At 48.4% G+C, this 13,319-nt stretch overlaps 1 protein-coding gene across 1 annotated transcript in view; it reads left to right on the plus strand.

Annotated features, from left to right (window-relative positions):
- Window positions 1-10,337, plus strand: part of chd7 (chromodomain helicase DNA binding protein 7) — a 50,219-nt gene extending 39,882 nt beyond the window's left edge. The window contains exons 28-41 of the mRNA XM_008334681.3: window positions 282-411; window positions 635-750; window positions 986-1,403; window positions 1,491-1,699; window positions 1,863-2,858; window positions 3,152-3,318; window positions 3,544-3,789; window positions 3,887-4,060; window positions 4,763-4,996; window positions 5,101-5,316; window positions 5,488-5,626; window positions 6,249-6,355; window positions 6,442-6,622; window positions 7,128-10,337. Coding sequence (XP_008332903.1) covers window positions 282-411; window positions 635-750; window positions 986-1,403; window positions 1,491-1,699; window positions 1,863-2,858; window positions 3,152-3,318; window positions 3,544-3,789; window positions 3,887-4,060; window positions 4,763-4,996; window positions 5,101-5,316; window positions 5,488-5,626; window positions 6,249-6,355; window positions 6,442-6,622; window positions 7,128-8,119 — 4,325 coding nt within the window. The 3' untranslated portion in view covers window positions 8,120-10,337. The remainder of the gene's footprint in view (window positions 1-281; window positions 412-634; window positions 751-985; window positions 1,404-1,490; window positions 1,700-1,862; window positions 2,859-3,151; window positions 3,319-3,543; window positions 3,790-3,886; window positions 4,061-4,762; window positions 4,997-5,100; window positions 5,317-5,487; window positions 5,627-6,248; window positions 6,356-6,441; window positions 6,623-7,127) is intronic.
- Window positions 10,338-13,319: the final 2,982 nt, after the last annotated feature.

A 13,319-nucleotide genomic window follows, 5' to 3' on the forward strand; every position in this document is an offset into this window, starting at 1 on the left:
GACTCTTGGACACACACACACACACACACACACACACACACACACAGTCTTGTCAGCAGCTGGCTCCTGGGGTCTGCCCTTCTGCTGCAGTTTTTGTCTATTCCTTTATTTAATATGGATGCACCGCCCTGCGTGTGTGTTGGTGTGTGTGTGTATTTTCATGACTGTCTCAGACTGATCAAGACGATACATTTATGAACTACAGTCCTGTTATACCTTTGTGCATTTATTCATTCATTCATTTTAGTTCTTCCTAAACTTTTTTTTTTTTTTTTTTTTAGGCTATGAAAAATATAACTCGATGAGAGCGGACCCCACATTATGTTTCTTGGAGAGGGTGGGCATGCCTGATGCCAAGGCTATCGCAGCAGAGCAGAGGGGCTCTGACATGATGGCAGATGGCGTTGATGGGTAAGAGAGTGGCTTCAGTGTCTGAAGGCTGTTCAGTTATTCTTTCAGGTCAACTCTCACAATGTGTGTTTACTTTTTTGGGGGGGAATGTTGTAGGTGTTTCTTCACAGTCTGCACGTCTGACTGAAGTGTGCTGCTCTGTCAGTCACGTCCTCTCTTCATATCTTTGTAGTTTCTTTGATCCTTTGCTCATCTGTGTTTGTTTCCTCTTCCTCCCTGACAGTGAGGATGAGGATCCAGAGTACAAACCACTACGAATGCCCTTCAAGGACGACATGGACGACTTCACCAACTCCCCGCTGGATGACAAAGACGACACTGCGGAGGGAGAGGCTGAAGGTAATGTTGGTGGAAGTATGTGCTAATAAAACAACGCTGTAAAACTGCAAACGGGCGATTCATGTCCTGTACGTGCTCCTCCGGACCGTCACGAGTAAATACTGCATTAGTGTGAAGATACTGCCAGCCTTTGCTGCATGAGCAACAACTTGGCCTAAATAAATAATGAAGACTTTTCATAGCCGACGCCCCGTCACTGACCTTCACCCTCCCCGTCTTTGTCTTACACTCTCAGGTGCCAAATCTGGCGAAAGTGGTCAGATTGCATCCATTGTGGGCGGAGAGTCCAGTGAGCTACTCTACTGGCCGGCAGCCTCTGCACTGACAGCCCGATTACGGCGCCTTATTACGGCATACCAGCGATCCAACAGGAGAGAGCTGCTCCGCCAGGAAGCCCTCAACCGGCCTGATGGACGCCGCCGCCGACGCAGGGACTTCCTGCCGTCTGTCCCCATGGTTGCTGAGACGGTCGGAGGAGTGTCTTACATCCAAGAGGGATCCACAGTATTCATGGCAGACGGAAGTCCATATTTGGCCAAAGGAAGTGCTTACTTTGCCAAGGGTGGACAGTTGATGCCAGAGGCTTCCCCCGTCATGACGGCCAGCTCTCTGATGCCTGACGGAGCCTTGTACTACAAGGAGAGAAGACAAAGGTAGACCTGTCACTTCATACTGGTATGTGGGACGTCCGCAGACGTTTAAAATGATGGCTCACACTTCCTGTTGAACCTTTCTTTCAGATGGACTCGTCGTGAGGAGGCCGACTTCTACCGCGTTGTGTCTACGTTTGGCGTCGTCTTTGACACCCAGCGCCAGAAATTTGACTGGGCACAGTTCAGGGCCTTCGCTCGCCTGGACAAGAAAACGGATGAGAGTCTGGAGAAATACTACTATTCATTTATCGCCATGTGCAAACGTGTCTGCAGAATGCAGGTCAAGACTGATTCAGGTAAAAGGAAGCTTTTAATTCAAAGGACTGTGTGGTGTTTCCTCATCAGTGCAGAGGATGTGATAAGTTGCAGTCAATGAGATAATGGTGAACTTTTAGTTTTCCTTCCTCAGAGGCCTGACTTCTTACTCTCTCTCTCTCTCTCTCTCTCTCTCTCTTACAGAACTTCCAGACCCAACCCTGATAATTGACCCAATCACTGAGGAGCGTGCTTCTCGTACCCTGTACCGCATCGAGCTGCTCCGTCGCATTCGAGAGCAGGTTCTTCCTCACCCCTTGCTCTCTGAGCGCCTCAAGCTTTGTCAGCCTTCCCCGGACCTACCAGAGTGGTGGGAGTGCGGCCGCCACGATCGGGACCTCCTGATCGGAGCCTCTAAGCATGGCGTTAGCCGCACCGATTACCACATCTTGAATGACTCTACACTGGCTTTCTTGGAGGCTCACCAGCGCTTTACCAACCAGCGAGGGTCTGGTATCAGCACGGGGGTCCAGGGAGAGTTCACCAAGGCTGGAGTCGGAGCGGCAGAGAGTGCCCCTGCCGCGCTTTTTACCCCCGCAGAGCTGGAGAGTGTGGCAGCTGCTGCCAAGATCGCTGTTGATGCAGCAAAAGAAGTGAAAACAGGGGAAGGAAAAATGGATACAGAGGTGAAAAAGGAAACGGCCGAGGAAAATAATCTGGACATTCAATGTACCAAGACTGAAAACTCTGAAGACCAGAAGAAAAATGAGGGACAGGTTGGACAGGAGATGGATGAGACTGCTACTGGATCACCCAGAAAAGAGGTCAAAGAGGAGGAAAACATTTGTCCTAAAGTGGAAAAAGAAGAGACGAAAGAGAAGATGGATCAGAAAGAACAGATAAAAGAAGAGAATCCGTCTGAGGAGAACAAAGCCACCACTGAGGAGGAGAAGAAGAGTTTGAGTGAAGACTACTCTCAAAGGGACCAGGAGGAGATGATTATTGACCTCTCGGATCACCTCGACACCTCTCCTAAAGCACAGCCAGGGCACAAGACGGTGGGAGAGGATGAGGGAGAAAGGGAGAACCCAGAATCTCCCAAGTCTCTGAAATCAACCGACCCAGAGAAAAGCCCCGAGGGCGAAGAAGAGGACAGGATGGATGACGACGACAAATCAGAGAAATCCTCTCAGGCCGAAGGTAGGATGTGGTTGTTTTTTTTTTTTTGTAGTAGTAGTAGTGGGATTGTATCCTGGATGCCTCCAGTGTCCTCACATTCCTGTTGTTAACCAGTTTTTGTCCTGGTTGTTGGCCCCCTCGTTGCTGACACGGGCCTATTTCTGGTGTTTCCCCTCATGACTTGGCAGTGTTTTAATGAGAATGAGTTCCAGGGGCGAGAGAATAAGATTAAAATGAGTTCAGATCCCTTGATAAGGGTTTGAAAAACCTTCACATTATGAGTTGCAAAATGGCTGTCCCCTCTGTCTGAACAGTGAGCGCAGCATCGGAGCAGAAGAACTTTGACGAGGAGAGCATCGCCTCTCTGAGCACGTCAGCCCGGGATGAAACCAGAGATGGATTCTGCCCCGACGACCTTCCGGAAACATCTACACTGCAAGCCTTACAGGACCGTGCCTACGCCTTCTCATTCTGGCCCAAGGTGAGTCTTTGGTGTTAGCCAGCAGGCTAATTAACTCAAGGCTCCAGTGGAGGTCAGGTGTAATCACTTTTTAAACAGTGACAGTACCACGTGGGAAACACTTGGTTCAGCTTTGGGCTTTGCCTCAACTCTGTGAACATGAACGGCGCTGTGTGTTCTGTGGTATTCACCAAAACAAATGAATATATTTGAACAGCAAATAAGAATTGTTGTCCTCGCCCTCAGGATCGAGTGATGATTAACAGGATGGATAACATCTGCGAGGCTGTGCTGAAGGGCAAGTGGCCGGTCAACAGACGCCACATCTTTGACTTCCCAGGGAACCTGGTGCCTGGACACAGCTCTGCGTTAGCTGCAGCTGCCACCGTCGACAGCCCACTGCATAGGCGGAGCCTGGCCGAGCTGACGATGACTGGAATTCATACGCCGTACAGCGCAAGTGAAGACACAACCATATCACCTCAGGTTCACGTGAGTCGCTATCATCGCTGTCCTCGCTTTCCAAGGCTGCAGTAACGTAGAGATAAAGAGGTCAGGGACCGGTGTAAGCGTTGACCTGTGGTTACAGGATGGCGCTCTCAGCCTGACGATACCTCGCCAGAGGAGGAGGAGGAGGAGAAAGATCGAGATAGAGGCGGAGAGGGCGGCGAAGAGGCGCAACCTGATGGAGATGGTGGCCCAGCTGAGAGAAAGCCACTCTGCTGCTGCAGAGCCACAGAACCAGGCCATAGACCTCACCAAGGTTAGTGACCGACTGTCCGTTACTGGGACAGACTGTCCGGTACTGGGACAGACTGTCCGTTACTGGGACAGACTGTCCGGTACTGGGACAGACTGTCCGTTACTGGGACAGACTGTCCGTTACTGGGACAGACTGTCCGGTACTGGGACAGACTGTCCGTTACTGGGACAGACTGTCCGTTACTGGGACAGACTGTCCGGTACTGGGACAGACTGTCCGTTACTGGGACAGACTGTCCGTTACTGGGACAGACTGTCCGGTACTGGGACAGACTGTCCGTTACTGGGACAGACTGTCCGGTACTGGGACAGACTGTCCGTTACTGGGACAGACTGTCCGTTACTGGGACAGACTGTCCGTTACTGGGACAGACTGTCCGGTACTGGGACAGACTGTCCGTTACTGGGACAGACTGTCCGTTACTGGGACAGACTGTCCGGTACTGGGACAGACTGTCCGTTACTGGGACAGACTGTCCGGTACTGGGACAGACTGTCCGTTACTGGGACAGACTGTCCGGTACTGGGACAGACTGTCCGTTACTGGGACAGACTGTCCGGTACTGGGACAGACTGTCCGTTACTGGGACAGACTGTCCGGTACTGGGACAGACTGTCCGTTACTGGGACAGTGTCGGAAGAATACAGATACAGCATTTATAAATAAAATAAATAGAACCCTGTGGGATACGTGTTTTCTCAGGGCATGCATCATCACCACAAGTCCTCACCCTCACTGACCGGATTTCCAAGTGCTCTGGTCACAAGCTCCGCCCTCAAGGCTCAGATGGAGCTGCTGCAGCAGGCGATGCCCTCTGGAGAACGGGCTAACGGTTCCCTCGATGCCGACGTGCCCGTCATGAGGAGGAGGCGTGGCCGCAGGAAAAATGTGGAGGGTCTGGAGCTGCTGTTCATGGGCAACAAGAGACCAGCAGCGGTACAGAGACACTGTTGACATGTTTGACACACTTATGTTTCTGCCACACATGTGCACACACATCAAACGCGTCTCTCTTCTGTGTCGCTTGGTTGGGTGTCCAGGATGACGGTGACGTGACGGTGGTGGAGGGGGTTCAGGAGTCCGCCCGTGCCCACAGATCACTGACCGTCCCCGAGCAGAGCCCCAGCACCAGGTCTTTAGCATCAGGCAGTCTGGACGAGGAGGAAGCAGCGGCGGCGGCGGTGTCAAACAAGGAGCTGGGAGAGTGGCTGCGACAGCACCCCTCGTACAGCATGGACATGCCTGGATACACACCAGTACGTACTACTTTACCTGCTTCAGTCCTCATCACCGCTCCACGTAAGCTTGGAGAAACGAAGCAGGATTAGGAATTTATTTTCTTCCTGTTCAGACACAGCCTCAGTCTTTATGTCAAGTGATTATTTACACGAGCTCCGGTTAATTTCAAATTGTTTTTCCTGCCACAGAAGAGTGAGGAGCTGCTGCTGTCTCAGTTCTCCAAACCCAAACAGAAACGCCATCGCTGTCGAAACCCCAACAAGATCGACATCAACACGCTGACCGGGGAGGAAAGAGGGCCCGTGGACACCAGACGGCATGGAGGCAAGGACAGCCGCGGNNNNCAGCAGACGCTCACTGACGCTCACTGTTTAAACACAGTGTTTTGATTGGTCCTTCAGCAGACTGACTTTGTTCATGTTTTACCCTGATAAACCTTCATTATCTTGTCTCAAAGGAGAGTGATGTCTTGGATGAGTGTCTGCTACACGACTCCAAGTCCAGTCATTTTCATGTGCATCCTGTCAACGTCTTTGTTAAAACCTGTCATCTTTTTATTTGAATTTTTCTTTCCCCAAAATCCTTCAAATCTTTGGCTGTAGATTTACTGTAACAGCAGATTCTTCAGCCGGTGACTCATAACCAAAAAATAAATAAATGCTAAAGATTAACCAAGATGACCTGAATTACCCATAATAATAATAATAAGTGTCTCTCTGAGATGTATTTATTTTGTGGACAGTGAATGTGAAGTCATGACAAATGTAAAAAAAAAAAAAAAATAGAAAACAGTAAATTGTACAGTAACAGTTATTATCCAGTGTTCAGTTGGACAGAATGTCCAAAGTTCCCAGAATGCCTCAGTTGGAGCTGACTTGTTAGTACCCATCTGATAGAGGCTACAGCGTTAATTATATTCCGTCACACATTTTTTCACTCTTCCATTCATAGATGGGCGGGGCAATGGCTCCACCAATGAAGGAGCTTCCCAGATGGCTACTGGAGAACCCAGAGTTTTCCATCGCCCCTGATTGGACAGACATCGTCAAGCAATCGGTCAGTGAACGGCGCACATTCCCTGATTAGTCCGTTAGTCAAACATCCAATCAGATGAGTTTCCTAACAGCCCGTCCACCACACAGGGTTTCCTCCCAGAAGCCATGTTTGATCGCCTCCTCACCGGCCCCGTCATCAGGGAGGAGGGCGTCCGACGCCGAGGTCGACGACCCAAATCTGAGATCGCCAAGGCGACAGCCGCGGCTCAGGCTGCCGCAGCTGCTCAGGCCGCCCAGGCCTCACTGGCGACGGCTGCTTCCTCCGCAGGTAATGAACGTGCTAAATATAGTAAATAGGGCTGTCAATCAACGAGAAATACTGAAACACAAATATATCACAGCGTTGACGGTGCTTAATTACCTTTAATTACATTTTGAAATTTCATACTAAAATATTCATACAGGATTTGTGGCAACGTTGACATCAGTGAACAGTTGGTGTTTTTATAACACCATGGTTTACGGAAGAGAAAGAGTTAGCTTAGCAGCTACACGCACTCAGAATGTTATGTTTAAAATGTATGTTTTAATGCATAATATAAGAGTAAGAAAGAAGTCAAAGGGTTAAAAATAAATATATACAGTACTGAACCATCCAGTTCCATATGTACTCTTGGTTGTGATGGTCATTTTTATATTATTTATAAATTATTTTGTATATTTTGCAGCCTCGTATTTTCTTTACATCGTTCTCAGTGTTTCTGGTCGTTTCCTGAGCGCAGTTTGTTTCTGTGTGGTTGAAGCTCTGTATTTACCCAGCTGTCTCCCTGCAGGGGGCATCAATCCTCTGCTGCTGAACAGTCTGTTTGGAGGGATGGACCTGTCGTCCCTCCAGAGCCTCCAGTCTCTTCAGTTGGCTGCAGGTCTAATGGCCTTCCCTCCTCCCACCGACCCTAAGCAGGCTGCAGCCAGCGCCGCCGCCGCCGCCTCCATGCTGCCCCTCATGCTGCCTGGTATGGGAGGACTCCCCAACATGGCCACCGCCCTCCCCAACATGTTCACCCTCGGTGGCCTCTTCGGCGGTAACCTGGCAGCAGCGGCCACATCCAATTCCACCGCCGCATCAGGGAACACCAACGGAACAGCGGAGGGAGAGGGAAGAGAGAGTGGCAACTCGGCGGCAAAGCGGAAGAGAGAAGCGATGGAGGAGGGGGACAGTGTGGAGGAAGGGAAGGAGCCGGGGGACAAAGAGCAGGCAGAGGGCAGTGGAGGAAAAAAGGAGAAAGAAGGTAAAGAGGGCAAGGAGAAGATGGTGAAATCAGCCGGTGACGTCACCTCTGCTGCCGAGCTGCCAGCTGTCGACTCGCCGGCGGAGGCTTCCTGTAACGGCGATGCTGCAGCCCTGCTGGCAGCTGCCGGCATGTCTGCCAACTCCCTGGCCTTCAACCCCTTCCTCCTCTCCACCGTGGCCCCCGGCCTCCTCTACCCCTCCATGTTCCTACCTCCAGGCCTGGGCGGCCTCAGCCTCCCCGGCTTCCCCGCTGCGTCCACCTTGGCAGAGCTTCAGAGCGCCATGGCGGGGATGCTGGGGGGCAGCGCTATGTCCGCTAACCCCGCCAGAGGAGGAGCAGAGGGAAATGTGCACCGCAGAGCGGCAGGAGGGGCCGCCGACGACGACAAGAAGGAGGAAGATGAGGGAGGAGAGAGTGACTATGCGGAGGAGATGGAGGAGGACGTAGGAGGCGAGGGAGACGACTCGTTGGTGGAGGACGGTGGAGACAGAGAGGAGCCTGCAGCGTCTCCACAAAAGGACAAGAGTGACTGAATGAGTGAAGTGAGCGAGGGTCGGCCTGGGACGTTGCTTCACCCGTGACCTCCCTGCTCCGACCTCCTCCACCTCTCCTCCCATGTTTACACGCCTCCAACAGAAATATTCAAACTATTATCAGTCTGTTTTGTTTTTGTTTCCTTTTTTTTTTTTTTTTCTGTTGTTATTGATGAGTTGTTTGTTTGTTATTTCTTTTGTGGCCAGGTTTATTTACTATTTGTCAGAGAGGATGAAGTGTGTGTGTGTGTGGGTGTGTGTGTGTGTGTGTGTGTGTGTTCAGTCTCTCTGAGTGATAGTGTAGTCAGGGAAAGAAGAGTCTGGCTCTTCTTCAAAGACTGTTCTCTTATCTGTCGACTCTTCTCTTCCACAAACCCAGACACAGGACTTCACATGGTTCCAATAGTGCTAATATTATTATGTTTATTATTGCTGCTTCAGCCCGTGTCATTATTATTATTATTTTTTAATTTTCTTCTCTGTCTGGACTGTTATGTTGCCGTTTGTTGGTTGTTGGCAGCGAATGGTCGCAGAGAAAAGCAACAGCCGCTGCTGGTATGTTTTCTCAAAAAGAAAAACAGTTCTCAAAAAAAAAAGGTAAAAATGGAAGAAAGAAAATGGCATTACAGCTGAGCCCACTGTCTGACAACGCTGCTGCAGGAAGGAATTGTGGGTAAAGAGAGTCGAGCTGTTCTGTCCGTAGTTCTCACACATATCAGGTAGAAACTGATGAGGAAGAAAGGAAAGGAGGCTCGTCTGGAGCTCAGTCTCAGACACTGATGACCACACACACACGTCATACACACACACGTCATACACACACACGTCATACACACACATACAGGTCCTCTGAGTTTCACCACTAGACACACCCACACACTAACCCCCCTCCAGCCCCCCCTCCCCCTTAACCTCCGAGTCATGTGACTGTTTCTGGAAGGACTTCCTGCCAGCTGCGCTCTTGTGCGTGCACGTGTGCTGGTGCACGTTAAATCATTACTGTTAAACTCAGTCCCACACTGTTTTGAGTTCTAGTCTCAAGTCTTTCCACTGCCAAGCTGATCCTTCCTCTGCTGGAGTCGGCGCCTGGTCTGGGTTCAGGGTTCAGGGGACTTTGTGATCCTGGTCCTGTTCAGTCACTGAAAATTCCCTTGGAAGTTTCTGTGAGGGAACAGGAAGTGGTGTTCCGTACGCAGACAAGTGACGTTTCAGGTTGAGTCTGTGGGGAGGATTTCCTTGATTTCCTCATCGTTGCCACGTTCAAAATTTTTTTTAAAGTTACTTTTGTTTTGTCTCTTTTTTTTTGTTGTTCTGTTTTTCTCCTCCACGTCCCACTAATTCCAGACAGATTGCTGCTCCTTACTGACCTCTCTTTAAAAGACTGTTGCTCTAGTCACACACACTGACACCAGGCCTGGCCAGATCAGGACTGAGACACACGTTCGGCAGAGTTGGACACTCAAACATTTCTTCACAAAGTTCAGCTCTGGATGCGAAGTTTAAGAGAAAAAAAAATACTTGAAAGACGTGACAGGTGTATGATTTGTTTCCATTCCTGAGGCCAGTTTTATGTGTCTTGATGTGAATCGAACACTGCAAGTGGTTCTAATTTTTGAAAGTACATTTTAAACACACTGTGGCCAGGTCCGAGGATCTGGTGATACAGCCAGCCCAGCAGATGACGAGAGGCAGCACTGGGCCCCGGCTTTCCTCTCCAATGCTGAGACAGCAATAACCAAGGCAGCTTTTGAATGTTCCAACATTACTGTCCCAATATACACACACACACACAGACACACACACACACACAGCAAAATCACACACCCGTGTATGAATAACCACAAGTGTCATATAAATGAACTAAAACTGTAAAAATACATTATACATTAAGTACTGCAATCAGTTTCCTCTCACTCTGTTCCTGTTGATGCACTGGTGTTAAAGAGTTAAAATAATCAGGTACCTTTATTACTTAGCTACTTCTTGAAAAAAAATGGACTTTTTGTTACTTTTAGCCAGCAAGCTGAAGAGCATTACCTCAAAATTCTTATCTAGCCTTGAAGTTTACAAACATACCATGTAAATGTTTTTGTTCCTTTTTTTGGTGTGTATCTTTTTGTTTTTTGTTTTTTTTTCTTTTGAAGACATCATGTATGATGAATTGTAGCTATGATGCTTTTAATAAAAGTGAATCACGATATTCGCCTAGGAAACCAAACAGCGGCCTGCTGCTTCATTATTTATTTTATTTCTATGTGTTTTTTTTTTCCAGAGTTGAAAGAACATTGGTCCAGGTCTCAGTTTGTCTAAAATACGAACTGTACCTCAACTGATGAGTACGGATGTCCCTTAGAATTGTTCTTATTTTGAATTCTTACAGATATGTAAGTATGCTGATATTATTGAACATCTCTACTTAGTGGAATTACAATCTCCAAAAATTGAATCTACAAGTCAGAAAACATAAATATCAGACACTCGATCCAACCACTTCCACCGACCAATAGAAACACCTGTGTGGCCTCATTTATTTTCTTTGTTCATAGAAGGACAGGACCTGTCTCTGTCTGCTCTCCTGGTTGTAGCGGCGCCTCCCTGCTGGCCAGTGTCACGTGACTCATGACATCACTTTGCTTCACAGGTCTGCTCCTCATCTCACAGCCACGCAGATGAAGTGGACAACAGAGGAAACGTCCATCATCGGAGATGAGTTTCTTAAATATACCTGAGTGTGTGTGTGTGTGTGTGTGTGAGGATACGTCGAGGCGAAATCTGGAAAATATGAAATTGCATTTTGTGTGTGTGTGTGAGGAGAGAGAGAGAGAGAGAGTGCATGGCTCCAGCCAGCTGTCAAAAATGGCCTCTCTCCCACTGGAGCTGCTGACAAAACATAAACTGACAGCCAGACCCCTGTGTGTGTGTGTGTGTGTGTGTTTGAGCGAGACATTCTGGCTGGTCTTTGTGCCTCAGAAGCTGCAGGCTGGTGGTTTTTAAACTGCTCTTCTCATATGTTTATTACAGAAGATATAGAACAGGTGAAACGGGAGTCATTTCTGTGGAAGTTACACACAGTTGCATTCTATTGAATGACCACTGGGGGCAAACCTATTTTATTCAATTTTTTTTTTTATTTTTTATTTTTTTATAAAAACAGACATACAGTAGAACACGTGGAAACCAAGTATTAATGAATGTTGTTTAACGTGTGTCTGGAGTCGAGGGATCACAACTCTCTTACATTACATGACACATGAACTCAACAGCGCCTCCTCAATTTGCCGATCGGCCATATTTGGTACTGCAGAACTCCATTGAACTCCATTTAAAACGGTCATAAACTGTCATTATGAACGAATATTTCACTGTAAACTCATCGAACCTCTGACAGCGTGAGGACAATGGAACAGACTGATGTGTACCGTGCTGTTCCGTACTGTACCATGTGACAAATCATTGATTTAAATTTCAGTTGTTTAACGTGTGTCTGGAGCCGAGGGATCACAACTCTCTTACATTAAATGCACATGAACTCAACAGCGCCTCCTCAATTTGCCGATCGGCCATATTTGGTACTGCAGAACTCCATTGAACTCAATTTAAAACTGTCACAAACTGTCACTATGAACGAATATTTCACTGTGAACTCTTCACATTGTGGTGTGTTTTTATTTCTACTTTGTAGACTTTGTCAGCGGAACCAAACCCTGGTGCCTGCAGTGTTTAGTGTCGGAGAACCGCAGCCTTCTTTTCAACTCCATCACTAGTGATGAGGCTTCACCGTCCACAGTGATGGAAGTCAATGCCATGTCCCAGGAAGAGTAGAGTAGCTGTGTCTGTGCGTGTGTGTGCGCGTGCGTGTGCATCTCCTGTCAAGATCTCTCCACTCTGCTGGATGTGTCACTTCCTGCTCTCTGTGGTTGTCATGGAGAGGCCAGGGCTCCAGCGATAAAGAGCCATCTGCCGTTGGCATGACCACCTACAGCCGGGCCACCGTCACAGAGACGGTGATGGATGGCCCCCAGAGAGAGGGGAGGTGGAGGGGAGGAGGAGGGGGAGAGAGAGAGAGAGAGAGAGAGGGAGGGAAGGGAGAGAGAAAGTCGACTGACCAAAAGTGTGTGTGTGTGTGTGTGTGACAGAGAGAGGGAGGGAGAGAAGATGAAAAGTGAAAAGGGATGAAAGAGGAGGACGGCAGAGGAGGTTTAAGGGCATAGGAAAGGAGAAGAGTGTAGGGAGGAGCAGCAGAGAAGGAGACATGTCCAAATGTCTTCCTGTTTACTCCACTGCGACCCCCACCCCCTCCCCTTTGCCCCCACTCGGCCAGCTTCACCTCTCTTTATCTGCCTCTGACTGCAGAGACAAATGGTAGAAATGTGACACGGAGGGCATCGGTTGAACACACACACACACACACACACACACAGAGAGAGAGAGAGAGAGAGAGACGGGGACACAACTGCACGATAGGACAATTCACGCGGCTCTAAACCTGTTAAAACTAAATATAGATACCAATTAGATCGACCGTGAAGTGGATGTCGTGTCTGTCTTTACATCTGATCTCAGAGCAGCAGCACTGTGACCTACAGAGGATGTGATGGCTGTCTGTCGAGTTTCACCGTGACATCACTGCCCTCTTGTGGTCACAGTTGGTAATGTCTTTCTCCGGACCCCGGTGTAACTTACTTCTTGTACTTTTCTTTTCCTTCTTCTATCGCCCCATGAAAAATGTTCGGGAGATCTTGATGTTTTTATTATTATTATTATTTACAGTATATAATATTATACTTTTATTTCATGTATTTATATTTAATTTTTATCTTAAAGCCAAGCTTTTTATGTAACGGCAACTAACCACCAATTCAAGGTCCCATATAGCCTCCTTTACACTGAACAACACTGTTTTTAAATGATAAATTATTATTATTATTTTAATGTTCTATCCATTACATTACACCATGATGTGTGGAGATACGTGTGAGACGAGGGTCCGTGGTCCAAACAACAGCCCTGTTGTTCCGGCGTTGTGCTCTGATTTGATCCGGTTTATGGGCTTTCTGTCCCGATTCTCCTCAGTCCAGAAAATTCCTGGAAGAGATTTAAGAGACGAGCAGCCAAATCATTTCACAGCGCAGACAGCCGGGTGCTTTCCTGTCAACTGCTGCATTAGCACACATTCTGCCGTGCTGACCTTCACGTCTCT

This window comes from Cynoglossus semilaevis, chromosome 20, assembly GCF_000523025.1.
Source record: "Cynoglossus semilaevis isolate Cse_v1.0 chromosome 20, Cse_v1.0, whole genome shotgun sequence".
NCBI lineage: Eukaryota > Metazoa > Chordata > Actinopteri > Pleuronectiformes > Cynoglossidae > Cynoglossus > Cynoglossus semilaevis.